This window comes from Panthera tigris, chromosome D4 (genome assembly GCF_018350195.1).
Source record: "Panthera tigris isolate Pti1 chromosome D4, P.tigris_Pti1_mat1.1, whole genome shotgun sequence".
Taxonomy (NCBI): domain Eukaryota; kingdom Metazoa; phylum Chordata; class Mammalia; order Carnivora; family Felidae; genus Panthera; species Panthera tigris.
The window spans coordinates 691,322-719,198 of NC_056672.1; the positions used below are offsets into that span (position 1 = coordinate 691,322).

The following is a 27,877-nucleotide window of genomic DNA, read 5'->3' on the forward strand; positions in this document are numbered from 1 at the left end:
ACAATTTCAGTGAACTTTGACTTTTCTTATGTTCTTGTAAGTGACATGATATCACAGTTTTATTTTTATGATACATTGTAGTAAAATGGGTTATTGAAATCATTGGAACTTTAGAATATTTTAATTTTAATATGATTATCAATGTAATACAATCTCTTTAAGGACATCACAGTCTTTAATTTTTCTCATCAGTCAGTAATTGTCCAGTATAACAGTTACTCATATTTTATGAAACTTTATGGTTTACAAATCATTTTCACATACTTTGTTTTTGTAACTGATGTATAGTCGACATACACTGTTATATTAGTTTCTGCTGATTGGACAAGTCTTTACAGCACTCAGTGTTCAGTGTGGTAAACATACTCGTCATCTGTCATCACACGTTACTGCAGTATCATTGACTATATTCCCTGTGACTTACTTATGTTATAACTGGAAGTTTGCACCCTTAATCCCCCCACCCACATCTCCTCTGGCAACCACTAGTTTGTTCTTTGTATTTAAGTCTGTTTGTTCTTTTGTTTGTTGTTTTGTTTCTTAAATTCCACATATAAGTAGTCATGTAGTATTTACCTTTCTCTAACTCATTTCACTTAGCATCATACCTTCAGGGTATATTCATATTGTCACTAATTGCACGTTTTCATTCTTTTTTATGGCTTAGTAGTATTCATCTGAGTAGTATTCAGCCATAAAAAAGATGTATACACCACATCTTCTTTAGCTGTTCATCTATGGATGGACACTTGGACTGCTTCTGTATCGTGGTTATTGTAAATAATGCTGCAGTAAATGTATGGGTGCATCTATCTTTACAAATTAGCGTTTTCATCTTCTTTGGGTAAACAACCAGTAGTGGAGTTAACTGGTTCATACGGTATTTCTGTTTTTAATTTTGAGGGACCTTTATACTGTTCTCCACACTGGCTCCATGAATTTACATCCCCTCCAACAGTGCATGAAGGCTCCTTTTTCTCCACATCCTCCTCCACACTTATTATTTCTTGTCCTCTTCATCTTAGCCATTTGGGCAAGTGGGAAGTGATACCTCATTGTGGTTTTGATTTGTATTTCCCTGATGATGAGTGATGTTGAGCATCTTTTTATGTGTCTGTTGGCATCTGAATGTCCTCTTTGGAAAAATGTCTCTTCAGACTCTTGCCCTTTTTTAAATCAGACGTTTGCTTTTTTCGTGTTGAGTTGTATAAGTTCCTTATATATTTTGGATACTAACCCTTTATCGGATATGTCATTTGCACATCTCTCCTCCTGTTCAATAGGTTGTCTTTTAGTTTTGTTAATGCTTTCCTTCGCTTTTCAAATGCTTTTTATTTTGGTGTAGTCCCAGTAGTTTATTTTTGTTCTTGTTTCCATGGCCTGGGGAGACATATCCATAAATATGTTGCTATGGCCAATGTTCAAGAGATTATTTGTCTATGTTTTCTTTTAGTTTTATGGTTTTGGGTCTGACATTTAGGTCTTTAATCTATTTTGAGTTTACTTTTGTGTATGGTGTAACAAACTGGTCCAGATTCTTTCTTTTGCACGTTGCTGTTCAGTTTTCCCGGTACCGGTACCATTTATCGAAGAGACTGTCTTTTCCCCATTGTATATTCTTGCCTCCTTTGTAGTAGACTGATTGACATATAAATATGGGTTTATTTCTGAGCTCTCTATTCTGTTCTATTGATCTATGAGTTTTGTGCTAGAACCATACTATTTTGATCACTACAGCTTTGTGTAGTTTACCTTGAAATCTGGTGTTGTGGTACCTGCAGCTTTTTTCTTTCTCAAGATTACTTTGGCTATTCATGGTCTTCTGTGGTTCCATACAAATTTTAGTATTATTTTTTCTCATTCCTTGAAAATTCACATACATTTTGTCATTCAGTCTCATGGCAACATAACTGATCAGTATTGTCACCACTGCCCTTTGCAGATGAGGAGACTGGCTCAAAGAGATATTGACTTGCCAGAGCTATAAATGGAGCTGGATTTCTGGGTTTGTTCTTCCAACTCAAACTCTGTATTCCTGGGCTCATCCTGTTATGTCACTACTGGTGGTTAACTTTTATTATCTTAATCACACTTGGATCTTATCCCTACAGCTTTATAAACAAAACTAACTGTTTGCTTTAGGTTTCCAAACTTGGGTCAGAGTTTAGAAATTAAGTAAATTTCCTATAAAGCATTATTCTCAACCAGCTGCAGTTTGACACTGGCGTCTCCTGGGTAGAGACTTTCCACACCCCCCACCCCCTACCAGTACAGTCCAGCCCAGGATGCCAGCAGTGCCAAAGTTGGAGACCCTCACTAGGAAAAACAAGACCTATTTACCCATTCCTGACCTGGATTTTCAAACCCTCCACCCCATCTTACATACATGTAATATTTTTCTGCTACCCTCAAAATTACTTAAAATCTAGTTTTGGGGGTGATTTAAGATAAAGCATTACCTTTCATAACAGGCATAATTTGGAGTATTTCAGTAATGTTACTATGAAAAAGCATTAATACTGTGCCAAAAGTGTCATATATAAATTAGAGTTTTCTGAAAAATAGTTTATGTTACTGGGCAGGAGGAGAAAAATTAAACCAAAGCACAAATATTTTACTTCAAGCCAATATTTTAATTTTTTTTATTTTCTAGTTTTGCCTATGTTGAATGTGAATAAAAAATAGATAAAGGATTCTTTTATGCAGAGCTTTTAGTTCCTTTGTGTTTTGTTTACTATTCTGCCTGTTCATTTATACCAGCTGGGTTTTCAGAGTTGTTCAGTTTGTCATATTTGAGTAGACAGTTTTTATAGAATGGACAGTACCCATCTAGGCTCTTCCAACTGAGGTCTTAGAAGGGACATCTTGAAAGTACTCCTTACATACAAGGTGACATTGTCCTATAACGCAACAATTGACATATTGTTGAAAGCTTATAATAACTGAGATAATAAACAATGTGAATTACAGATTTATGTAAACACTTTGCTTTTTCGTAGAGGTTTTATAATGCGGTAATAATCATTAATTTTAAAAAGCATGTGCTGTAGTCTGAAACCAGATGTTATGAATAGCATCTGTCAGGTTGATAATAAACACTGAAGGCTTTATTATAAGGAGTTAGTTTAAACATATAGACAGTAAGCCTCTAAAATACGGGAATTTGAATAAGATTATATAAAACCATACTTCAGCATTAATAGAAACATTACAGTACCACCCAAGTTATTAAAGAAAGTTTAAGAATAGTATAATGTGCTCTCCATGAAGCCATTCTTGTCAATTTTGGTTTGCTAACAGCAAATGAAAGAGCACAGATTTTGCTAAGTCAAGCATTCCATTTACAGTACGGTTCTTTTTAAAATGCACTTGGTAACAAAGTGTTAAATACTGATTGCATTATTTTTTTGTTACTGAGAAAAGAATGTTCGAGCATGAGATTTATGCAGAATCATTTGTGTACAGAAGGAAACTGCAGTACGTGCTTGTTTTTCTTGATCCTCATGGAGCAAGAGTTTTGCAAAATTCTGTTGAAATTTTTTGTCAGAAAGTAAGTCAGGGGACTTACCACGTAGGAATAGATTTTTGCTGATTTGCATAATACCACCATTTTTAACAGAGTTCAAGTATTCCAAATGTATTAATTTCTAAATTTTATATTAAATGGCTATTACTCATTACTACTTTCTGAAGTTCCCGAGCTGCACGCTCATTCTGCCTGCAACACAGCGAAAAGCCGCGGGCTGCACTTCCCAGTACCTCACCGGGTTGTTGAACAGACTTATCGCGCTGTATAAAGATTTCTTCATCTTCGGGACTGTTGGGCAGAAGTCATTCACTCCCACTTTTGTAATTGAATTAGAGTGAAGAAAGATGATCTGTGGCAGTAGGAGAAAGAATGGATTAAAAGTACACAATAAATGTAAAAAGAAAATGTTCTTTTTATAGTCCACATTTGTTCATGGCTTTATTTGTCCATTTATTTTATACTGATTTGACTGTATTTCATTAAAATACATGTACTTGTCTGTTTATGCCTGTTAAATACTTATTGTATCAACACAGTTTGGAGGCTGCCTGCCGTGGCCCAGAGCACAAGCGCCCCACCCCCACCCCCGCCCTTCGGCACATAGCGGTGCATGTGCGCTGCAGTGCCATATTTACAACTCTGGGTTTGCATAAAAAGTATTAGATGAGCAGAAGAATAGAATTCTCCTACGGTTAGGCCTGCAATGGGAATATGAATTGTTAGCTAGCATTCTCTGTGATCAAGGCAGAGAAGTGTAGAGCTGCTCTTTTTGTAAGTTGTTTTATAGAAAAATAATGTCTGTCGACAGCTCGTATACATATCTGTATACAGCATCAACATTTGAATCTTTAAATTATTATTCAGAAAGAAGGGACAGTATAGGAACTTCTCTGCATTCCCTTTAATAGCCCTTTAAATTCTTCCTTGGTATTTTTGGGAGCTGAGATTTCTGAGAAGTAAAAGCATTCTACTGACAGTATGTTGGCATATGAAAAAGTAGAAGCCTTTTTAGCCACAGCTAAGGTAGTGGTTCTGGCTGTCGTTACATTTGCCTTTACATTTTGGTGAGACTGATCTGAGCCAGTCATGAGCACTTGAGACATTGTTAAAAGCTTTAAGTTTGGTGTTGGAGCCCCCTGTGCCCTCTGTCTGTCTTGGGATGTTGTGACAGGTGCTTTGTGTGGTTCATGCATGTTTCCCAGCAGCTCAGGGTCAGTGCAAGGTACAGATTTCTGCAGCATTGACCTCACTGGGAATGAGAAACAGTGCTGGAAATGGACGTGTTTGCTTTGTGAACGTTGGCTGAATTGTACCCTTCTGACTTGTGTTCTTCTTTATAATTCTGTTTTTTGTGTTCTAATTCTATTCATTAAAAAAAAAAAATGCTAGCAAGAGTATAGGTAGGTTTAAAAGCAGACAGAAGCTGGAATCAGAGTAAATTCTGGTGGAATAAAGAACGCAAATTGGGGATAACTTGAGAAAGGAAAAGACTCAGGTTGTACTCACTGGTTAGACATTTAAATACAGCATTTGAAAAATTCAGAGTAAAAGTCAACCTTGAGATGAACACCTGTCTCTAACCACATCCATTTTGATGGCTTTTATCTCAATGGAGTGTAGTGAACAAAACTTCTTTAAAGATAAATCGGGAAGAAATCTAGAAGCAGCAGTGACTCAAGGCCCATTTTTTTCTCAATGTGTTTTGCTTCTTGGAAGATGAGGATGTTGTGTATCGAGGAAGGCACACGAGAAAAGTGGACTGAGGTCAGAAGGGATTAAGTAGGGATTCTTGATGGGAAGACCGTAGATGAGAATCAGGGGGATCTGTGAAACTCCTAAAAGCATGTACAAAATATTGTCTTCATTTTTTGTTCTTGGAATGATCTAAAATTTTATCAGATACTCCAAGGATTCTTGGGCCCCCTCCCACCTAGTCAAGACTTGTCAGATTAGAACAAAAAAGTTTCTAACAATGAAGAAGAAGAAATGTGAACCCATGACGCTCCAGATACTGACTTTTGATTATGTATTGTGGCCTGAATTTTTTTAATCATACACATTGCTAATCTAACACTTGATAAATGAAAATACCTGGGACCTTGTCTCTATGCTCTTTGTGAAATGTTTCCAGAATGAAAAGATATGTGATCCTCCTTGGATTCCTGGTGACCAGTCCTGCCTTTACATAAGCATCCCCTGCCGCCCCTGAGACCTGAAAGTAGCCAGGCCAGTAACTTCACCATGGTGGCTTCAGAGGCAGGAGAGACTGCAGGTGGAAATGGCACCTGACGATATTTTAGCTAACATCTCCTTAGAAGCCCTGTCTTAGGATACCTCAGGCAACTGGACAGTCTTTGCATGTGCGCTACCCTTACTTCTGGTTTTGTCTTTGCCTCAGGTCCTCACATGTTTCGCAGAAACAAAGGAAAGTACTAGTATCTACAAAACAGCAGTGGAACGTTTTACCTGGAGATATTTCAACTCCTGTAATCCTGAAGGGATTTTTTTTAGTTTGTTGTTTTCCAAGTGTATTTCTCTCACTCGTGGTATGTTAGCAAGACTTCCGTTTTCAATGTCAGTGATTCTGTTGTTTCCTAGGCCCAGCCTAAAAATGGCATAAAGTGCATCAACTCTTTTATTTTTTTAAACAAGTATTTATTTTTGAGAGAGAGAAAGAGAGAGAGAGAGAGAGACAGCGTGAGTGGGTAAGGTGCAGAGAGAGAGAGAGAGGGAGAGAGAATCTGAAGCAGGCTCCAGGCTCTGAGCTGTCAGCACAGAGCCCGACATGGGGCCGGAACCCATGAACCGTGAGATCATGACCTGAGCTGAAGTCGGATGCTTAACCGACCGAGCCACCTGGGCGCCCCAACTGTATCAACTCTTAAGCAGATCTTGTGACAGCTGAACACACCACAACTGAGTGGAAAGCATACACCTGACCTATTTGCATGTGTGTTCAGAGAAAGGTACTTCCTGGTTTCATTTAATAACCCGTTTCAGGGTGTAACAGCTGTCTGTGTTTTCCACTGTCACTGAAGTCTTTATCTAACCTGCATTAACAACAGGGACATTTGAGAAGTATTCTTCTCCTTCCACTTGGTGTCCCTCTTGGTTTTCCCTTCACGACAATGACAGACTTGATTAGGGCCCTTCAAGGGGTCTCCAAGGGGTCTCGCTAGTATCTCCATCATATCACTACCACTTCTGAGTTGGGGTTTAGAGGGCTTTTACCTTTGTAGGTCTTTGTATCGTTTAAAATCCTCAAGTTCCACGGTTGAAATTTTATTATAGTCTAAATGAAGCTCCAGTAAAGTTGATGGAAGTTCTAGAGATAAGAAAAGTAATAGGCATGTTAGGTCAGGCAAAACCAAGCCCCATTTATTATTTATTTACTTGTTAAGTTTCACATTGTAGACTTTGGCAGTCTTTTAGAGATCTGCTTTTTTTTTTTTTTTTTTTAACTATTTATTATGGAGAATTTCAAGTATACACAAAAATAGAAGCTAGTTTTAGGAGCCAACACACTGCTGTCCAACATGAACAATTATCTCCATTTTTCCAAGATATTTTCATCTACCACATTAGCTATTTGTCATTGGCTGCCTTTATTGATTTGTTTTTCTTCATTTACTTGTTTTTTTGCTAGAGTATTTAAGATTTAAAAAAATTTTTTTAATGTTTATTTTTGAGAGAGAAAGAGCATGAGCAGGGGAAGGACAGAGAGAGACAGATACAAAAGCTGAAGGTCTCCAGGCTCTGAGCTGTCGGCACAGAGCCCGACACAAGGCTCAAACTCACAAACCATGAGATCATGACCTGAGCCGAAGTTGGACACTTAGCTGACTGAGCCACCCAGGCACATCTTTTTAGCTGGAGTATTTAAAATCAAATTCCATATATAATGTCATTTCACCTGTAAGGTGACATTTCACCAGATGTCTCTAACTGACAAGGTCCTCTTGTTTCCACATGGCTGTCTCATCCGTGTCACAGCTGACAGAATTAGAGCGGCTCTTTACAATCACTGAATGTTGCTTTCCCGAATGATCTCATATACGGTGTTTCACAGTTGATTTGTTCAAGTCAGGATCCAAATGTAAGTTTACAGAATGCATTTGTTTCTCCCATCTCTTAAAATTTCTTCTAATATTAAGTACATACTTCCTCCTTTTTCCCCATCCTGCATGGATTTCTTTCAGATAATGATTTGTTTGAGATGCTCACTTGTGTATTAGACTGATGGCTTCCACATAGCATTTGTCTTAGTCGTTTAGCCCCTATTTCTCATGAGCTGGTGGTTAATCTAGAGACCGATTAGAATCAGTAGATCAGCCCTTTCTACAAGGTCCATTATTTCATTAAGAATGGGAAAATGGTGATTTTCTGATTTTGTCATGCTTAATGCATTTATTAGGTAGGATTCTTCTCTAAAGAATTTTCCTTCGTCAATTAGTCACTTTGTAATACAGTTTTTACAGAAAAGACAGCATAAATGCTTTCTTCTTTTAAGTAATAAATTGGTGTGATGCCCAGTGGTGACCAGTGAAATTTTTCTTCGTATCTTTATGAACACATGGATTTAGATCCATTGAAGTATTTATTCTCTTCTATTAGTAGTAGTTTCTGCATAAATTAGGAGGAACATCTCCAGTGTAACCTGGCACATGCCAGGTACTCTGTGAATGAATGTGGGCACCTTCTCTTCTCACCCCTGCGTGTTCGGACCCCAGCCCTCCCCAGATTAACAGAGACTGGAGGGAAAAAGATAGCCAGAAAATTAAATCACACTTCATTGTATTAGGCTTCTATATATAAAGTATTATTTGTTAACCATAGGCTCTACTTAGCTAGCTAAGGAAGACGTTCTTTTTTTCAACTCTTACTGAAACATTTCCTTCCTTTATTAGTGGTAGACTGTTGACGGTAATTGAAATATCCTTATAAATATCAGTATTTTTCCTGGCTGAATTTATGTTGATTCCAGAGTCTATTTTGGTTTTTAAAATTAACAAAACTAGAGGGCAGGAAAACAATTCTAAACTGAAGAGGGTTCTAATTTCTTGAATTCTAATTAGTTGAGCTTAATTATATTCATGGAATGACTACTCCAATATGTTAAAAAAAAAAAAAAAGAGGGGGGAGGTTCTGTCTTCAGAGATTTTATGTACTTACTGAGCAAATCCATCATACATAATAGAAATCACTAAAAAGGTACTATAGAGTGTTCCGGCCTATTCTAGAATATGCGGTAGCAAGTCAAAGAGAGAAATCTGTTCATGTTGAGCAGTCAGGGAAACTTTCTGGAACAGGGTTTGTAGAACTTGAGGGGACTATTCCCTTTCCTAGAGCATGGAGAAAGTGGATAACCAAAGAGAACAGTATAGCCTCTACTGGGTAAATGAGCGATGTATGAATTTGGGGGTGTAGCTCAGTGACTGTGCACAGCACTGGCATGCTTTTGTGCAGGTATACTGCAATTCCTACCCGGTGTGCAAACAGCTATCTTCCCCTTCCATGCAGTGGTATTATGTAGCAGAATTTTCCAAGTGAACTGAGAGGAGAATATGTTTCACTCTCCTTATGTCAATTTGTCAGGTCTGGTAAGGACCCTTTGGACCTCTGCCTAACTTCATCCTGCCACAGGGCGGGGTGGGCAGGGGTGGGTAGTTATGATTGAATTACATTTCAGCAGTCAGCCTTAACAAACGTTAGCAAATAAATTATGAAAACAAAAAATTTATCTGGTTTTTGAATGTCATAGATATCTTGAAAGAGTAGTTATATAAGATGAGAGATTTAATTCCAGTTTAAATTTCTAGAGATGTAATATGTTCCTTAAGGCTTTGGAAGAATCTTGAAAGCACTGTGAGAAGTTAAACCTTCATTTTTAAGATACACCAACATCTGAAGAGAATTGCTGTCCAGATACTGCAGCCTAGGAGAAGCTTCTGGGGAGCGCAGCTCTGGGGGGCAGCAGCCTTCTCTCTCCTCCGCGGCCCTCCTGTCCTGCTCTCCACCTGCCCCTCGACTGTGTCTGCTTTTAGCACGTACAAGGCATTTCTGTATTTAACTTGTCAAGTGGCATGTATTTTTGTTGGTGTTTTAAAGATGAGAAGGTAAATAAAACATTTTAGGTTTCATGTTGAAAAACAGCCACCTTATCGAAAGCCAGCTAAGGTGGTTTTTTAAATTGTGTCGTTCTGAATTAAACTGATTTTTCCTATATAAAAAAATTGTCTTTCCACTTTTACTTTATGATTTTTCTCCTTTGTGAAAGATCACCACTTGATTCATAAAAACAGCTTTGCTGTGTTTTTAACTTAACAGTTGATGTTCGTTTTGTTAATCTTCTGAGTCAGGTGTGCAGTAGAAACAGGTTATGAAGTGGCTGCTTTTACTGTGGACACTGAAGGACAGAGCTGTTTGAAAGGAAACTGTAGTGTTGATCTTAGGTACTGATCTTTCTGATTCAGGCAGTCATCATAAGTGAGAGCGGGCACCCTTGTCAGAGACAAGGAATGGACTCTGAGCAGGAGTCCTGAGAAAGGCGAACTTGTCCAGGTTACTGCCAGACTGGGAGCTTGCAGGGAAGCACTAGCAGGCTCTAGATGCATCTCACTTTGAGGCGCTGGCTTCAGGCCACGTGGTAAAGAACAAGGTGCCCGTTCTGGCGAAAGGGTTATGTCAGGACAGGGCATTCGCCCGGTGCCTCACACCCCCTCTGACCTCTCTGTTCACTGGCCCGTTAATCTGCACAGCACCCTAGTGAGGAATGGGGTACAGGGTGCATACATACCCCTGCCAGAGCCAGCATCTGCCCCAATCTGGCCTGAAGGCTGCACCCCATATTACTGCTGCATGGCTGGGAAGGGTCTCCGGCCCCAAGCATCTTCCCCAACCTTCTTCTCTAGAGAATGCCCACCCCTAGCAGGTACTTCACAGAATGACAGGTATAGATGAGTAAATGTCAGGGACGAGAAGGAAAATGAAAAGTTCATTACTTCTTCATGTTTGTTCTCACTGGGGAAACAAAAGATTCTGGTTTTACACTGGTTGGGGGTGGGGGGCAGGGGGAAGCACATATGGCTCTTTGTGTGTGTGAGAAAACAGTAAATTCCATCCTACCCTGACCAAATACGCAGGTAACGAGGGTTCTGACTGCAGTGTGGTTTTGACGTTGCATACAGCTTATATCAGTACCTTTGATGGCCATTTAGAAATGACAGTGTTTTAAAAGTACTTTATCTTAAATAAATACAAACCTTTAGGAATTGAGGTCAGTTTTGCTTCTGCGATTCTGATATGGAATACTGTCACTCCTTCAAATGCCCCCGGTTCAATCCCATTATTATCGAGAGGGTTTGCACTCATTTCTGTGGGGGCAAATGACATAATTTAGCGTGCATTCATTGCGTATGAAGGAGAGCACAGTGCAGAGACAGACATCCCAAGAACATTCTGAGAAGTGTGAACTTCATCCTTTACCCTGCCTCACTCAAGGTGTTTGTTTCTGTGTCTGTCTGTTCCCTTTCTGTTCCTCTCAGAGAAAGACTGCTTTGTATTATATAGCCTGAAATAGCAATATGCTTATATTATAGTAGATTAATACTAAGATAGATTTAGTATATAATAGAATTTTGCTTTGAATTACTAAGTCCGTGACTTGTTATCACTCTGTTCTCACCACGAGCATATTTTGTTAATATTACATTAGAAAAAAAAAAAATCCTTCATATAATTTAAAACATTTGTGTTTTCCAGTATGCATTTGTCACCTAAGCTTTTAAAATTATAAGTCAATTAGAAATTGTTACTTGATAAACAAATATAATTTTGAGGAGATGCCAGTAAGTGGGGCTATTTGGTAAGTGCCAGCCATCTGACTGAACTGAATATGTGAATAAATGAGAATATTGATTGTGAACTCTGAATGAATATTGTGGAGGGTGGTGGTGGGGTTAGACCGTGGGTGTTAGAGGTAGGATAGGGTGGAGCTTATGATGTACAACAAAAAAGCCCTTAGCTTAGCAGTCTTAAAGCAGATGATATAAATTAGATGTACATTCCAAATAATCACCGAATTAGTTTTGTGCATTGCATTTGAGTAGTTTATACAATACATTAAAAATACTACCTTTTTTTGGTGTAGGAGTAACTTTCTTATTTTTTTAAAATACTACCTTTAAGTTAAATTTGAGGAATAGATTTTTACCAGTTAGGGTGCAGTCAGAAAACTGAAACCATACTAGGTGCTTCAAAGGGGATTCCTGAGAGCATGTGTTACAAAAGGCAGGTTTCTTTACATGATATGAATTGTGTGTTATACTTTGATTTGTAAATGGCTTATCTAGATAAAGATTATCAGATTTTAAAAAATTGATTTCAGAAATTACCAGTCTTAAAATTATTGATAATGGTAAAGATCTCTACATTTGCATATTGCTTATAATTCCAAAATGTCCCATTCATTTGCATAAACTTACCCAGAACATGTAAAGTATTCATTCCTTTGAATGTCTCCTTTTGTATTTTCTTAACTTTATTATCATGAATTCTGAGTTCTGCTAGCGATTTGGGAAGATTAAATGGTATTTCGCTTAGTTGATTGTGGGACAGGTACAGCCTTCTCAACTTCTTTGTAGTTAGAAAGGCTTTTGGGTGGATCTTTGTTAGCTTATTGTTGTTCAGAATCAAAGCCTAGGTAAAGCATAAAGAGTTACACCATATTGTGAAGTGGATTTGATTTACCAATTCTGCAGTGATTAGTGCGTTCATGGAAACCGATATGAATTATATCATTCATATACTTTATTAACTATGTAAACAATTCCCCCAGCCCAATCTAAGCTAAAGAAAATATTTACTACTGTGTTAGAACAGAGTGATTTTGAGGCTTTAGTTTGTCTTTCAGCAGGTGATGTGTTAATACAGTTAGCCCGCCTCCCACCATTTCCCTGCATGGAAGTGATCGATGGTATTGTATCTAAAATTCTATTCTGTCACACCAAATGCATTTTTGTATGATTTTATCTACTTTTAAAACCTTATTTCTTTTACGTTTTCTGACGTTAACCATTTTTCCCAGACTGGAGACCTGTAGGAGCAAAGTCCTGCAGAATGTCCCCAGCATTTGGCATATCTCAGATACTGGGGAGACCCTAATGTGTCCTGAGAGATGCTTCAGCCCTTCTCTGTGCCTCAGAGGCTGCAAGCCCAGGGAGCGACAGAGCCCCCTCTTGAGTGTGGAGGGCGCCTGGCTGCTGCCCCAGGGGTGCTGGGTGCGGGAACTACTCGCCATTCCCAGGGGCATGGCAGTGGCTGGGGCTCTGTTCCCTGTGACCTTCCATCCCCCTGCTTCCTTCAGAGGGCAGCTGTAGGGTGGTTGTGCTGACGACTGCTGTAACCAAGCCCAGTCCACACCCACCTTCCTGGTGTTTCTACACTGACTTAATATGCCTTCCTGGTGTTACTTATGTTGTGCTCCTTCCATAGCAGAAATACAAAGACTTTGGCAGCTAAACTCCCTTTATTGTTGTTTCCTGTAGGTCCTTTCCTTACCCTTCTTTCAGATACACCATCTGTTACAAACCTCACCAGAAGTTAGATTAACCCTGGGAGGAGAAGAAATTGCATTTTGTTACCACGTGGTAACACGTATGTTTTCCTGTGTGCCGCCAGTTAAGTTTGTTCTCTCTCCTTCCTTTGGTTACACTAGGGTGTAGGGCAGGGCGGGGCAGCGACCTGGTGAGTACTGTCTGCTCCGGTGGGCACTTGCCGTAGGCCCCCACTGCCAGGGGTCCCAGCGGGAGCGTGTGTGGGCTTGAGGGCAGCCTCCCGCTGGGACATGCATCTTCAGAGCCACCAGGAAGGAGGAGTGAGGGGTGCAGAGCGGAGTGGGTGTTTACCTGGGGCCACAGAGGCCACCCCAGCAGGGCGGACTGGCAGAGTGTCTCCAGCTACACTGTGCCTTCAGTGCTGGCTTACACACGAAGGTCCCAGAGCCCCACGTAGTATGGTTATATGTAAGGACAGGAGACAAGAAAAGGAGAGCCTTTGAGAAGCTGGACAGTGAGTCCTCATGGTAAATGAGGCTGTAATAGCTAGCTGGCAGAGGGCTGGACATGCATGCAATGATCTCACCCTCTTTCTGCTGCTGGACTGGCCTTGGGTAAGAACCAGAAAGCCAAGCAGGCAGCTAAAACACACAGAATTTGCAGAATATCTGAGAAAGCATTTTGGTTCTCTTTAAGGGTAGGTACCATATGAGTTGATATTATAATTAAATGTCTTAAAATATGCAGCATGCCTATAATACAGGTATAAAGTGTGTGTCCTAAGAAGTGCTTTTACATTGAGCCAGTCTGGAAGCACTGGGCTGTTGGCAGCCCAGTTAGTAGCTGTGTGCTGAGCACCTGACATGCATTCATCCCTCTAAATAGCCTCTCTGACTTCCATATCATTATTACAGCCCTTTCACAGCACAGGAAGGCCATGCTTAGCCAGGCGAGCCACTGTCCCAGTGCCTGCTTCTTCTGCTGGGGCCAACGTTTGAGCCCAGGCCTGCCTGACTCCAGACACAGTGCCACGTAAAACTGACCAGACAGAAATTGAGGCCTAACACAGCTCCTGACACCTTTCAGACTCTCCTTTCCCAGTGAATAATGGGAGTACAAGTGGGCTGAGTCCCTGGGATACTCCTAAAATGCCACAAAGTTCTATGACAAATTAAATTTAAACTGTTTATGATTTTGGTATTAAATAGGACATTGGGACACCTGGGTGGCTCGCTTAGTCAGTTGAGCATCCGACTTTGGCTCAGGTCATGATTTCGTGGTTCATGGGATGAAGCCCCGCCTCAGGCTTTATGCTGACAGTGCAGAGCCTTCTTGGGATTTTCTCTCTCTCTCTCTTTCTCTCTGCCCCTACCTTGCTTGCATTCTCTCTCTCAATCTCTCTCTCTCTCTCTCAATAAATAAAGTTGAAAAAATAGGACATTAATTATTCTTGTGGTTGTGTAGCTCAATATAAAGTTGAAGAAGGGGTAGAAGCATTCATAGGCTGTATTTCCAACTTCTGAGAGTTAGTAATGGCCTTGCCATTCTCCATGAGTTCCTGTGGTCAGAAGGTGGTGGGGTAGACTAGACAGATTCTTGGTGGGGCTGTTCTCATATTTTAGTGAGGCCTCAGTTATAAGATAAATACATGCTCTTCCAATCATTCTTTTTTTTTTTTATGAAAACTTTATTATATACGGAGCTGAATCTAAGCTGTCTGCACAGCACCCTTGGAAGGGAGGGGAGCAGTCACGGCCCCGAGAGCCCACACCTGGCAGCACGGAGAGGCGTGTCTTTGCCGGGAGGCTGGCCTGGCCCCCCTCAGGGTGCCCCTCCTCGCCAGGCAGGCGTGGCTTGAGGATTGAGAGAGAGCCTAAGGAAGGAGGAATGTTCCTCGTGGTGCCTAGAACATGGCCGGCTTCCATGTCCTCACTCATCCAGCTGACAGCAACTGTGCTGGGACTCAGCTGGTCCCCTTCCACTGCCTACTAGGACGGGTCATCAGGGTCCATGCACTGACCCAAGTGTGACGAGAAGGCAGGGTGGCCTCCAAGAGGACAGGAGGAGAATAGGCCTACGTGGGTGGCCGCAAGAGAATGATGTGGCCGTGGTATCTCTACCTTCCCCTTTTAGTGGGATACTGCCCTACAGGTGACAGGCCTTGCATTTCTTTCCTCTAGCACAGCATGAGAATGTACACACGTGGCCTTGAAGGCAGCACTAGTTCATATTGGCTTGCCCCCACAGCCTGGTGCGGAAAAGGGGCCCCCACCCTAACTCCGTGCTGAGGAGAAGAGAGGACACCCCCATGGCTGTGACAGTGTGGAATCAGGCTCTTCCCACACCAAATTCCAAATTAGATTAGAAATTTTACTTGCTACAATCTAAAGGCTCTAAGTATTAAACACAAAAATAAGAATCCTTGAAATCTTAGAAAATTAAAATAGTAACAAATATTGTAAGGAAAAATTAGTTTTCATTTTTAAAGTTCTAGAAGAAAAGCCATACAAATATGTATTAATCAGTTAGCTATTAGATATATTGCATGTGCTGCTCTCAGACTTATGGTGTCTTCCAGTAAGTCAGCAGTTTAGGGACGCATTTCCTCATACTGTAGGCTAATTGCGTTCCTGTAAATCGTCATCATCATCATCTTCTTACTCATTTTCATGCACAGTGACTGTGATTACCTGAATAGATCATGAGCCCTGTAGGACCATTTATTTGTAGTCTTACCTCATCACCTTTCCCCGGGCCGCTGCTTCAGTTAGCTTCACTTGAATTGAATTATTAACTAAATCTATAATTTCTCACGAGACACTGCTGAGTAACAGGGATTCTGTCATTCTTCACACACAGAAAAGTAAGACTTGTTGACACAAAACAAAATACAAGTCATCCTTCTAGCAGCAATAGATTTTCGCTTAAATATGAATATATGTTCTTACATAAAGTGAGGTGAGTCCTTTAAAATCATTTTCTTTGATTTCCTTAATTTTATTGTTTTGAAGGTCAACCATCTGAGTATCAAATGGAATGTTGCTTGGGACGGAGGACAAACCTGAGAAATAAACAAACATGTTACACACATACTGTATGCTAAAGAGGAGTTTTCTAATTTGACACCAATGCGGGTTAAAATCCATGACTACCAGTAAGAAACAGATAGCAAGAACACTGCTCTTTGAAAAGTCCTGAAGATCTTTTCAAGTCACTTACTTATTTTTGCAAGGTTTCTAGCTGGGTCTAGCTGCCTCTGCTCATCTGCACAAGGAGACGTGAAGTGGAGGCACATGAGGGTGTGCCCCCATGACTGCAAGGGGTGACCACCACTGAGGGGCAGCTCCTGCCCAGGCACTTGGCTGAGAAGTATTCACACTCTGTGCCAGTTCTCAGGCTCTTGTGGTGCAGAATTGTAACCTGTGGGTTTTCATCATTTTAAGAAGCCTCAACATGTGGAAAGTTGTGCTTAGAAAATAAATTATATTATTTTCATGGGCATTATAAAAATGTTACATGTATTTCCTTTAATAATGAACTCCTCTACTTAGTTGTAAATTATTTGATTTACACAGACTTTCTCATCTGTATCTCACTGTTGATGTCTGGGTGTGTGATAGACCTTTCCGGAAACTCTCCCCCTCAGCACTGGGTCTCTCCCAGCTATTGCTCTGGCCAGAGGCTCCCTGGGTGCCTGTCAGCCTGCGCTTCTCAGCGGGTGTGACAATAGCTTTCTTTCTGTCCTCTCAGATAAGGCACAGCTGCACTGTCTCCTTGTGTAGGTACTCAGTAAAAGACTTCAGTGTTTTTTCCCCCTCTTGAATTAAAAAACAAAGAAGAGCAGGAAATTATAAGAGCTGACGCAATGCATTTCTTCCTTTCTTTTCTTGCTTTCCCTGGATGGCTGAACCTGCCCACCCCTGCTTGTTGTCAGACAGGCCATATGGCAGTTATGCTTGATGAACATGGGGCCTTCTTGGTTTTCCCCAGCATTTACCGTCAAAATGTTCAAACATACAGATAAGTTGCAAGAATTTTACAGTGAAAACCCATATTCTCTCTCTACCATCAACATTTTACTACACTTGCTGTTCATCCATCAGGTCATCTTTTTTATGCATCTTACAGGGAGTTACAGCTGTCAGTATGCTTTTGGGGGAGCCATCCTTGCTCCTGAAGAGCAAGGGCTCAGTATCCAAACACTGAGAGTGTCAGCACTGCCCCCTGTAGCCCTCAGTACTTTCCCCTCCATGGTTGACAGTGATGACTCACACTCAGTTTGACCATAGACAGGAAGAGGCAAAGGGGGTAACTTGGTAGGTTAGCGAGGTAGCAGTTTTGTTAGGAGATGATTTGGGTGTAAGGAAATGAAGTAGAAAGTCTTGGAGGAAAGCGGTGGTGGCTCTGCCGAAAGCACCAGGTAATGTGGACTGGGATGGCCTCGCTCAGCCCACCCCTGGTGAAACTGGGAGCTCTAAACAGAAACTGATTTTCTGAGGGAGAAAGACCCTCTTCATCGTCGTGGTCACGTGGGAGAGTGAAGTGTGTACCACCTGTGTCGGACTATTACAGGTTATTCTTGGGTAAATTTTGTCTAGTAGGGTTTTTCAAAGCTAAATATATAGGAGGCTGTGCAAGGAAAACACTGTTTGCACCAGCTGGCTGTCTGAAGGTCACTGGGTTTTCTCAGCTTTTTGATGGCAGTCACTGTCCTGGGACGGAGCTGGGTGACGTCTCCTCCCAGGTCTTCACGTGGAAGCAGGTAACATTGTTCTGGAGCGAGTGTGGAGGCCGCCCCAGAGGACTGTCTGTGCTGAAGGTGAGTGCCTCCTTGGTCACTCTTAACCCAGAGCCAGCCCCACTTACATGAGCCTGTCCTGCCTGGGACGCAGTTTATAAATAACAGCAGTTTAGAAATAATGGCAGCACATTCTGTTGTTCCCTAACCCCGACCTTTCTTTGCCCCATCTGCCCTGGCTTCTGTTTCCCTTCCCGCTGCCCTTCCCTCCCCGGTGTGCTTCCAGTCGGCCGTTCTCAGGCCCTGCTTACAGGTAGTCATCTCTTCCTCACCAGAATGCCAGAGATAAACTTAAAACCCATTTTTCCTAGCCTGCATATTCCATCAAGACCTTCCCAGTGATGCTAGCCCATCATAAGCTCCTCTTTTGTGAATGCTTTTTGTTCCCCTCTCTTACGTTGTCCCGCAAATGCGTACTTTATTGAAGTCTCTGCAGTGGATTGTAAAAGTGCCGTGGCAGAGGGAAGTGAGTCTAAAGCACTCAGAGGCACCAGCTGCCCACGTACACCCTGGAAGTGGCCCTCTTGGGCCTCTAGGCCCAGAATGACAGGCGTGTGCCACACCTTAGCTTCCTGCAATGGGGCAGGTCTGAGTCTTCCCTCATCCTGGAAATAGCCCAGCACAGTAACCCCTGATGTGTATTCCCCATCACACCCTCCCCCTGAGCAGGCTCTGAGTGCAGGCCTCTATTTGAAAGCATCTTCATTGGAAGTATTAAAAAAATAAAGTACTCCGAGAATTACACATTTTTAAGACTTTGGAAAGTGATTTGGTTCAACCATTTTTCTAGACCATTCTAAACCCAAATCATTCAAAACAGAATAGAGCACTGACTTTAAAATGTCTAGATTAGAGATTTCACAAACTCTATAACCTGTTCTAGACAGGCCGTTTATTTTTTGTCATTGTAGAATGTTACTAGAAAGCACAGTATCAATCTGCTGACATCCTGAAATGAAACCACAGTGACATCCATTCTCTCTGAAGGGAATTAAAAGGAAGCATTTGTTTCAAATTTGAGAAGAGAAGGAAGTGTTCTATATATGAAATTCCCATTGCTTTTCTCTGGTTTTCTGGATTTTTAAAATAAGTGTGGATATACTTTGAGTTTGTTATATTTTCAAAAATCTTAAATGAAAAATTGCTTTATAATTAGTGAGCTAATTTTTGAAATTTCAGTGAGAACTCTCCCTATCCTTTAAATTTTGCCAGAATGACATTTTCTCGAAAACAAGTTGATGTGTGTTCTTACCTAGATCAGAGCAGTGTACAACTCTCGAGTAGCACTGGCATCCAAATGGACACGTTGGGAACAGATCGAACGGGAAGAAGGGGTTAATTGGCTCTCTTGTTGGAAAAAGAGAGTTGTCCGCATCAAGGTCACTGTCCCCTTCGTCTTCCATGTCCTTCAGCATCATGTTCTTCAGTGTCACATATGAAGGGTGAAATAAGGGCTTGGCGGAGCACAAAGCCAAGAGCACTAGGAGCACACACCCCTTCATGTCGCCTGGTGAGGGGTCAGCCTTGGACTAAGGAGACAGTGAGACTAAGTTAAAGTTTAACCAGAATCGGTTCCTGTGTCCATGCATTTCTCAGAGCAGTAAGAACACAACAGAATGGCACTCAGACCCGTTGCAAGGGTGACAGTGAATTTATAAAGTGTTTGGAAAGCAGTTTGGCAATATGCATTGGAAGTTTTAAAAATATTTTTCTTGTCTACTAATTCTACTTTTTGTAATCTAGTCTTGGGAAATAATTCTTTTTTTTTTTTTTTTAAGTAAGTATTTATTTATTTTGAGGGAGAGAGAAAAAAAGGGAACAAGCAAGGGAGGGACAGAGAAAGAGAGGGGGAGAGAGAGAATCCCAAGCAGGCTCAGCACTGTCAGCACAGAGCCCAACGCAGGGCTCCACTTACAAACCATGAGATCATGACCTGAGCTGAAACCAAGACCCCATTACTTAACCAACTGAGTCCTCCAGGCACCCCTCAGGAAATAATGTGCATAAAGATGTCCATCACAAAATTACATATAATAGTAAAAACGTTAAAGACCATATGAATGGTTAGAGGGAAATAATCAAAATAGGGTACATGTTTTCCCTGAAATACTTTGGAGCCCACAAAATATTTGCAAAGAAGTTTAAAAATATGGAAAATTGTAATTTTGAAATTACAAAAAAAAGCAAATATAAAAAATCAGTGCATAAAGTATACTTACAAACACTCAAACAAAAACCTAGCACAAATATAGCTAACTGATGATAATCCTGGGTGGTGGAACTATGACTGATGTGTCTTTTTTTTTTTTAATTTTATAATTGCCAATAAGTACTACTGTTATACTTAGGAAACTAATAAATGCTTTTAAAAACAAAAACATCATGCCCGACTCCCTATTCCCCAAATCCTTCCATTGCCTTAATATCTGTGTCCCTTTCAAAGCAAAGCCCGCGTGCCCCCTTGGCATCACATCTGGAAGTCTTCTGTAACTGATCCCCACCCGCCGCCAGCCTCACTCTTAGACTTGGTCACTGTTTCCACAGTGTCACTTGGATTTCTTCCTTCTAATCTGTTCCATTGTCCAATACCTGATCCAGAGCATCTGAGGGCCAGACTTTCTTACTCTTTCTCATCTTTCCACGGAGTTCTGTTTGTTTTCAGTTGTAATTTTTAAAGCCCACACAAAACTGGAATGAATAAGAACCTTCTGAGAATAGATTTGTTGTCCTCTTACGGCAGATTTTCACACAGGCATGTTTACATACCATATATGTACATACATGTTACCTATCATGGTTTCTTAACTGTGTGATCCTTGTGAAGCATCCATTCTTTGTAATTTTCAAAAATGGAAAGCATTATGAAATTATCTAAAACAGACTAATGGCAGTCTTCCCTTGGGGTGTGCGGTTGGCTGCATACAGTTGGTGAGGCTGTGTTGGCCATCCCAGGATATCCCTCAGCCCAGTCCCCAGGAGTGCAGCCAGCCTGTGATAGCTGCACAGGACTCCCAGAGTCTGTCACAGGTGGTCCAGCCTCAGGAGGACCCAGTCCCCCAAATCCTTGAGTCACACCAGCTGCTTCCAGTTTCTCAGAACCCAGAAATCAGCTTTAACCTCTCTGTGTGGCCTTGCTCTTTTGGACTTAGGCATCAGAAATGAATTAATTATCTTAATGAAAATATTCATTTATATGTGGTATGTCTCTTAATCACCAAAGGAAGGTGAAAAAAAAAAATCCATCATCAGTTATTAACCTGATAATTAACATTATTTAAATCTTAGAAATTTAAATGGCAACATGAACATCTTGTCCACGGGGTAGCTGGACATCACTAACCAGATACATGAGATTTCTCTGTGATAACCCACACTGGATTACGTTAAGGATAGGATATACACATTTTTAATTTTAATAATTCACTTCAGAGCCAGCCCTGGCCTCCCACCTCCTCCCTGCCTTACAAAGTGGTCAATTCAGTTTACTCTAGACACGTCCTTCACCTTAACTAAGAGGGGTGGGAGGCACAGAGAGCGTCTGTGGCCTTCGAAAGAATTAGGCCCAAGTTACAGCTCACATGTCCCAGCCTATTGTCTGCATTTTCTGCTGCAGCCCATGAGGGAACACGCTCTTTCATCCTGCATTCTGGTGGCCTTACAGGCACACTGTCATCTCCTCTTCTCCAGCCAGTCTACACATTGCTGCTGACATACATCTGCACAGGAAGGGGTACACACACAGCCTGGACTGAGGGGGCATGGGAGGGGGTGGTCGTGTGGTCAGATTCATATGGGCAGGGACCCTGTGCTGGCAGCATGAGGCCCAGCAGCGTCTGTCAGCTGGCTCAGGGACAGGCAGGTTCCCATTCTGTGTCCAGTCACCCAGGAATCCTGGCGTGGGTGCCTGATAAGGTCAACTGGGCTTCATTTCCAGTATCACTTTGTCTCTGGCACATTATTTCTGCTTTCCAGCTGCCTGCCCAACTTTGATTCCCTATCCTTCTGTGGGGCTCCTGGCTCCTGAATACTTGGTTCCCAGCTTCGTGTTGACCTTCTGAAGCTCCCTTTCCCTAGCTCATTCAGCCCTGGGTGGGTCCTTAGCCAAACCAAAGCTTGTCCCTGGTACCAATTTACTCTTTAACATTGTTCTGCATTGTAGCTTTGCCTTCTGTGTCCATAGCTGCCCCTCTTGAGTTAAATGCCATTTGCAATCCTATCTTCTGCCTTCGTTTGAGGTTGCTGCAGTTTTTCAGTGGGCATTTTATCAGGGACGTGTTGTGTACCAGGCACAGTATTAGGATGCAGAATCTGTGAAGTAGAGGCTCTTCTGTCCCTCGTTTCCCTCCTTAAAAAATAAAACCATGGCCCCCAATCTGCTGCTCTCAACCAAGCATGGGCGTGTTATAAAAGCCAATGCCAGAATGTCAGGGGCATTCATAGAAACACTGAACCATAAATGCCTGTCAGTAAACAGAACTGAACCGCAAATAGGCAGCGCCAACTGTGTGCACCATGGCCGGCACTCTGGAGAGATCTCCAGGTGTGTGGTCCCCAGATTCGTAAAGGAAAATTCTTCACCAGAAGTCTGTTTACTCCTCATATCCTTAGTTTACTGTTTGAGACCAATAAATATAAAACCATCTGTAAAATATGCACATGTGGAAAAAAGATTAAAATAGAATACGCAAAACTAGTAAGAGAAAGAGTGGGCTATTGAGTGAAGGATTGTTTTACTCTCTCTGGGGGTGTAATTTTTAAGTTATTTAAATATCAGGCTCTGGTCCTCCATATACTTTTGCCTTTTCCCACCACTTCTGTAGCAAAAGTCAAACAGCAGTGTCCACATGGGAAATCTTTTGGGGCCATGGTTTCCTGAGGCCAACTCCCCTTCACTCCTGCTGCTTCCTGCTGCAGTCCTGCTGCCCCCTGACCTAGGTGAGCCCAGGAGCCAGGTGGAGGCAGGGACCAGGTGTGACTGGTGTTAAGGGACAGCACTGTGAGGAGCAGAGCTGGGAGGACTTAGAGGGCCACGCACAAGCGAAGGGGAAGAGGACACCAGGCATCAGGGCTGCAGACCAGCCCACCTGGGGGTCAGGAGGCACATCAGCCAGTATTCCCCCTTCCTCTCTCCTTGTCTCGGAGGAGGTGGGCCCTCTGGCTGCTGGCTGATGGAGCAGCACCCCCTTGTACCTGCCTCCTTGGGGTCCTTCTCCTGCAAGTGAGGGAAGAGACTTGTGGAGGCAAGGAATGTCATCTGGGTGGACCACCTCCCTGTGTTGGAGCTTCCCCAGAACATTCTGGGTCGGTCAGCGTGTCCACTCTCTGCTTGCATGACTCCAGGGAGACGACTCAGGAAACGTACTCCTCGAGAGGCATCGGCTCCACTGCTGTCCATCTGTGCTTCGTAGGACATTCTCTGTATTGAGACCAAAAGTGCCTTCTGGCATATTCTTCTCTCTCTGCTACTTCTGACTTCTGTTAGCCATGTAAAACTAATGTGATCTTTTTGCATTCTTTTATCCTGCTTCCTTCTTTAGAAAGAGAAGTCAGGCAAGCCTTGGTTCTGTGATTCCTTTATCTGAGGTGATAAAGCCACGGTAAAGTACAAGTGATTATAGACCCCAAACCTTGCCCCATTCTAGCCGACCAGTTTCTTACCCACAGACTCTGTATAGCAAGCAGTGTTTTTCCCTATTATTCAGAAAGAATATAGAGAATACTATTTCTTATTTAAAATAATGTCACTTTGCCTTATTTTAAAAATCTGGAGTTTATTCATATTTAGGCTTAAGCTCTTATTTGATTAGTGTGGGCAATGATTAGATTGTGCTATTTTTAAAACTTTTTAAGATGTTTGTGTCTTGTTCTTAGGAAGACTCAGTATTTCCCCAGTTTAGACCAGTTTTGCCAGAGTTTCTTACTCATGGAAAGCTTTGGACTTTGGTTTCAAGTTTCTTCTAATCAGAATAATATCTGGAATACTACTTCAGTGCTACTGCTGTTATTAATAAACCACGGCACGTTGGAGCCAGGAGAGGCCTGGGAGGCTTTCTTTGCTCCCACTGCTCGGCCCCTCCACACAGGCCTGAATCCCACAGTGACTTCCAGACAGTAACCAGACTCTCCTTGGAGAGGACGGGGCAGGCGGTTTGGCCAAGTTCTCAGGACTGGAAATGGAGCTAAGAAGTGTCTTTCTGAATTTGCATAAACTCCTATTTTCCACTTAAATGTTCCACAAACTTAGAACGGAAAATTTGTCTAAGTGAAATGGTATTTCCTCTGACACTATTATTAGGAAAATAAGCCACTATGCTTTTAAATCCCATGCTTAAAGGTCTGCTTGGCAGCCGTCCCCCTTGGCTGACATGTCCCTATCCGCTCACAAATGCTGGTAGTAGTTTTCAGTGTGTAAATGTGACAGGACGTGCTCCGTGTGTCCACAGAAGGCATCCAAGCTAAATCCAGGTACAGTCAAAGCTCAGCCCTGAAAGTGAACGTCCAAACATGCATTTGGAAACTTACCCACAATACCTTTTGGGAAGGAAACTGATGCTTTTAAAGACCACACTGCCCTTAAAGAAATAGGCTTTACTGTAGAAGTATAAATCACATCTGATAAAGAAGTTGCTGGCCTCTTTTCCTTTCATACCAGTTTTTGTCCTTCACCAGTTTTTCAGGGCATCTTAAGAAACTAAGAACTCCTGCCTCTTTATTTTCTACTGCCTCTTACGGTGCCTAAAGACTTGTGCTTGTAAAGTTAATCAATTTTGTCTCGAACCTCAGGTCAGGTACCCAGATTTTCTTTTTTAGTGTAGTAGCTAGTGGTAACGGAAGACTCCTTTCCACCACACTGTATTGCGAAATACCAAAAACAAAAACATCAACATGCTTTCACATGTGTGTGGGCTTATGATTTCTTTGTATTTCCTTTTTTTTTCTTTTTAAACAACTCAGTGATTCTTAGTGGGATTGAAAAGAACAGCACTTTGTTTTTAGAGAGATCTAGACCCCTCGGGTTTCTTTGTGACTTAATCCTACACCATGTGTCCACTGCTGTCGCTGCCACACCTCTGAGCACATGAACAAGGAGGAAGCTGTGCTGCTGAGATTAGGAGGAAGCAGAGTATCAAGTACTCTGTTTAATCTTTTTAAATCTAAGATTCAGTTAAAAATTTACTTTGGGAGGGGACAAAGGAAATCTTTATTTTAAATTCTGATTGGAGTTTTGTGAAAAGAAAACTGATCTCTCATATTGGATATAGACCTAGTTGAAGTATTGCTGATAAATATTCTTTCTTGGAATTATTATGGATTTCCATGTTAACTGTCCAGTGCCATCTCATTACATAAGAATAAGGAAGACATTCATCAAGGAAAAATATGAATAATTCAAATGTGTGACATTTGAATAATTCATACATTTTGAAAACACTTAGAAAATAACAGTTTTAATATTTACTGTTTCATTTAATGTATTTGGGATATCCCCAGACTTCATATCATTAATTATTTTAAGGTAATGTTATTTTCCTAAGTTCTTTAAATGATATTTAAAATCAGCTATGTTAAACATATGGTAAAGCATAATAACAGGTTTTCATTTAACTGTAAAAGTCACAATTCCCTGAGAGTAAATCCATTCTATATGAAACTTAAAGGCGAGAGTAATTTTAGGGTATGTATTTAAGTGCTGATTTTTAAGGAAGTATGCAGATACACTTTATCATTTAATGTACAAGCATTTATGCTAATAACACTAAGGCACCCTTTATATCAACTACAAAATAATAGTACCCTGTCCATGAAAGAAAGACTTGGAAACATACCTCGTAAACAGAGAGTCAGCCTCTTGAGAGAAGTTCCCACCGTGTACTGCTTCTCCCGAATGCCCCTGCTCTCAGGTGCTGTTTGAGGAGAAGAGATGAGAAGGTGTTACGTTCAAAAGAAAGACGCCCTCGCTGGAGCCTGATGTGGCGGCACCCTGGGTGACACTGGAGTAAGCTGCCTCCACACATTAGCCCATGTTAGGACTGAGGGGCGAGATTAAAACTTGTTACTGCTCATGTGTTTTCCATCACTGTTTGTACCGGAGCCAAGACTTCTAGCTAAACCCTAGACGTCTACTGGAAGATTCTGAAGAAGAAAAAAAAGAGAGTTGAATAATGCATGGCTGCTGGCCATTCAAAGTGCAGTCAAAGTCATTCAAGAAATACCTGCTCTGAAAATACACTTTTTGAAATTCTTAAATGAACGAATACTGACCCAAATTTAAAAATCGCTCACCCTATATAGACTAGCACGATCGTTCCCGGCTTGGGTAAAAAAGTACCCACGTGACTGAAGGGTCAGCCCCAAGTCCAGGTATACCTGAGGAAGCAGCCGGGCTGCTGTGCTCTGCTGGTGGCCGACGCCCTCGCATCAGGGTTACCGGTCAGGGTTTCCCTCGGAAGCTTCCGGCCCTGCCACGGGGACACGGGGCGACGCGGCCCAGGCCCCGGCGCGCTGCGGCGCAGACCGACCCACGGACCCACCAGCCGTCACCACGCGGCTTCCGGGACACGCGGCAGCAGGAGGGCAGCCTCCCCTGAGAAGAACGGCATCGTTGGCACACCGCTACCTCTCCCCGCTGCGACCGCGTCCGGCTCCCACGGCGGCTAGGGCCTCTTCCTTCCGGGGAGGACGCGTCTCTGTCTGCGGGAAAGAGCCACCGGGCCGGGCGCTGGCCGGCTGCGGGGAGCGTCCCGACACGTGGACGCGCACAGGGCTCCCCGCGGGCACGCAGGGCCGGCTCCCCCACGCCGCCCCCCGGGGAGGTGGCTCCTGGGACCGGGAGGCAGCCGGGCCGTGCCGGCGCGCGGGGTCTGTGAGCAGCGGGCCCCACGTGCGGGCGTCTGCCGCGTGTGGCTCAAGCGCGCGGCCGCACAGGGACCCGGGGGGGGGGGGACCGACGACGGCGTTTGTTCTCCCGAGTCCGGAGCAGCGGCTCCCCGCGGGAAGCCCCTGGGCACGGCGGTGGGTCCCGCGCGCTGTCTTGTGTCGTTCTGCAGCTGCAACGGGTGGGGGACTGGACACTCGCGTCGGTCCCGTCGCACACGTGGAGCCCCGAGGCCTCCTCAGAGGACGCCGCTCACTCTCGGGCCCGGCTTTCCTCCCCTCGCGCGGGGTTTTCGAGGTCCAGCCGGCTCGCCGTAGTTCCGGATCGTGCGGCGGTCGACGTGTGAACGTGCCACCCGCCGCAGGTCCCGGGACGTTCAAGGGCGGCGCACCGAAGAACGTGGAGTGGCCGAAATCTGTCGTGCGAAGCCCGTGTGTACATGTTTTGCGTGGAACTGCTGTGCTCGCACTCGCGAGGTTTCCTCCGCCCGTGTCCACACGTGGGCCCCGGCCCTGCCTCCTCTCGAGAGAGCGGAGCGCTCCCTGCAGCGCCGCTCGTCTAACGGTGCAGCAGCGCCTCTCCCTCTTGTCCCCACCGCGGGCCGGGCCCTTTCTTCCTCCAGCACCTCACTTTCATCTTCCGTCCAAGGGCCCGGGAGTGGTGCCGGGGACCAATGTCCCTGGTCCTGCAGACGCTGCCCCCACCTGGAAGGAGGCCCGCAGACACCGTGTGGGAAGGAGCTGCGGAGCCTCTCCGCGGCCTTGCCGGCCGTCGCTCCAGATACAGCAGTGGGCCTCCTCGGGCCCACGGCGTCGTGAGGAGGGAGCCCGCCGCTTGGGGTCCTGTAGGGTCCTATGCAGGGGACCTCCTGTTTTTCTGCACTTTCGTTGGTTATCTTTAAAAAAAAATTTAACGTGTATTTATTTTTGAGAGAGAAAGGCAATGTGAGCGGGAGAGGGGCAGAGAGAGGGAGACACAGACTCTGAAGCAGGCTCCAGACTGAGCTGTCAACACAGAGCCTGATGCAGGGGTCGAACTTGCAAATGGAGAGATCGTGACCTGAGCCGAAGTTGGAGCTTAACTGGCTGAGCCACCCAGGCGCCTCTCGGTTCTGGCATTTT

At 43.1% G+C, this 27,877-nt stretch overlaps 2 protein-coding genes across 14 annotated transcripts in view; one reads left to right on the plus strand and one right to left on the minus strand.

Moving 5' to 3' along the window:
• Window positions 1–27,877, plus strand: part of LOC102954804 (centromere protein P) — a 244,534-nt gene that overhangs the window by 112,129 nt on the left and 104,528 nt on the right. The window contains exon 6 of one of the 11 annotated variants that reach the window (XM_042963600.1): window positions 9,422–9,718. The exons of the other annotated variants lie outside the window; for them this stretch is intronic. Coding sequence (XP_042819534.1) covers window positions 9,422–9,649 — 228 coding nt within the window. The 3' untranslated portion in view covers window positions 9,650–9,718. Of the gene's footprint in view, window positions 1–9,421; window positions 9,719–27,877 lie in introns of those variants that run through there. 11 annotated transcript variants of the gene reach the window in all.
• Window positions 1,574–26,742, minus strand: ASPN (asporin). Of its 3 annotated transcripts, none has more exons than XM_007097335.3 (10): window positions 26,249–26,741; window positions 25,708–26,014; window positions 19,134–19,410; window positions 16,032–16,144; window positions 12,013–12,226; window positions 10,792–10,902; window positions 6,761–6,854; window positions 5,996–6,134; window positions 3,765–3,878; window positions 1,574–2,900 (listed from the first exon to the last, which is right to left on the minus strand). In XM_007097335.3, the coding sequence occupies exons 3-10, from the start codon at window positions 19,381–19,383 to the stop codon at window positions 2,808–2,810; spliced, it is 1,128 nt and encodes a 375-aa protein (XP_007097397.2). In that variant the 5' UTR covers window positions 19,384–19,410; window positions 25,708–26,014; window positions 26,249–26,741; the 3' UTR covers window positions 1,574–2,807. The 3 variants fall into 3 exon arrangements, with proteins under 3 accessions (XP_007097397.2, XP_042819528.1, XP_042819529.1); XM_042963594.1 differs by lacking the exon at window positions 26,249–26,741 and adding an exon at window positions 26,165–26,243 and having other exon boundaries at window positions 25,708–25,785; XM_042963595.1 differs by lacking the exon at window positions 19,134–19,410 and having other exon boundaries at window positions 25,708–25,785; window positions 26,249–26,742.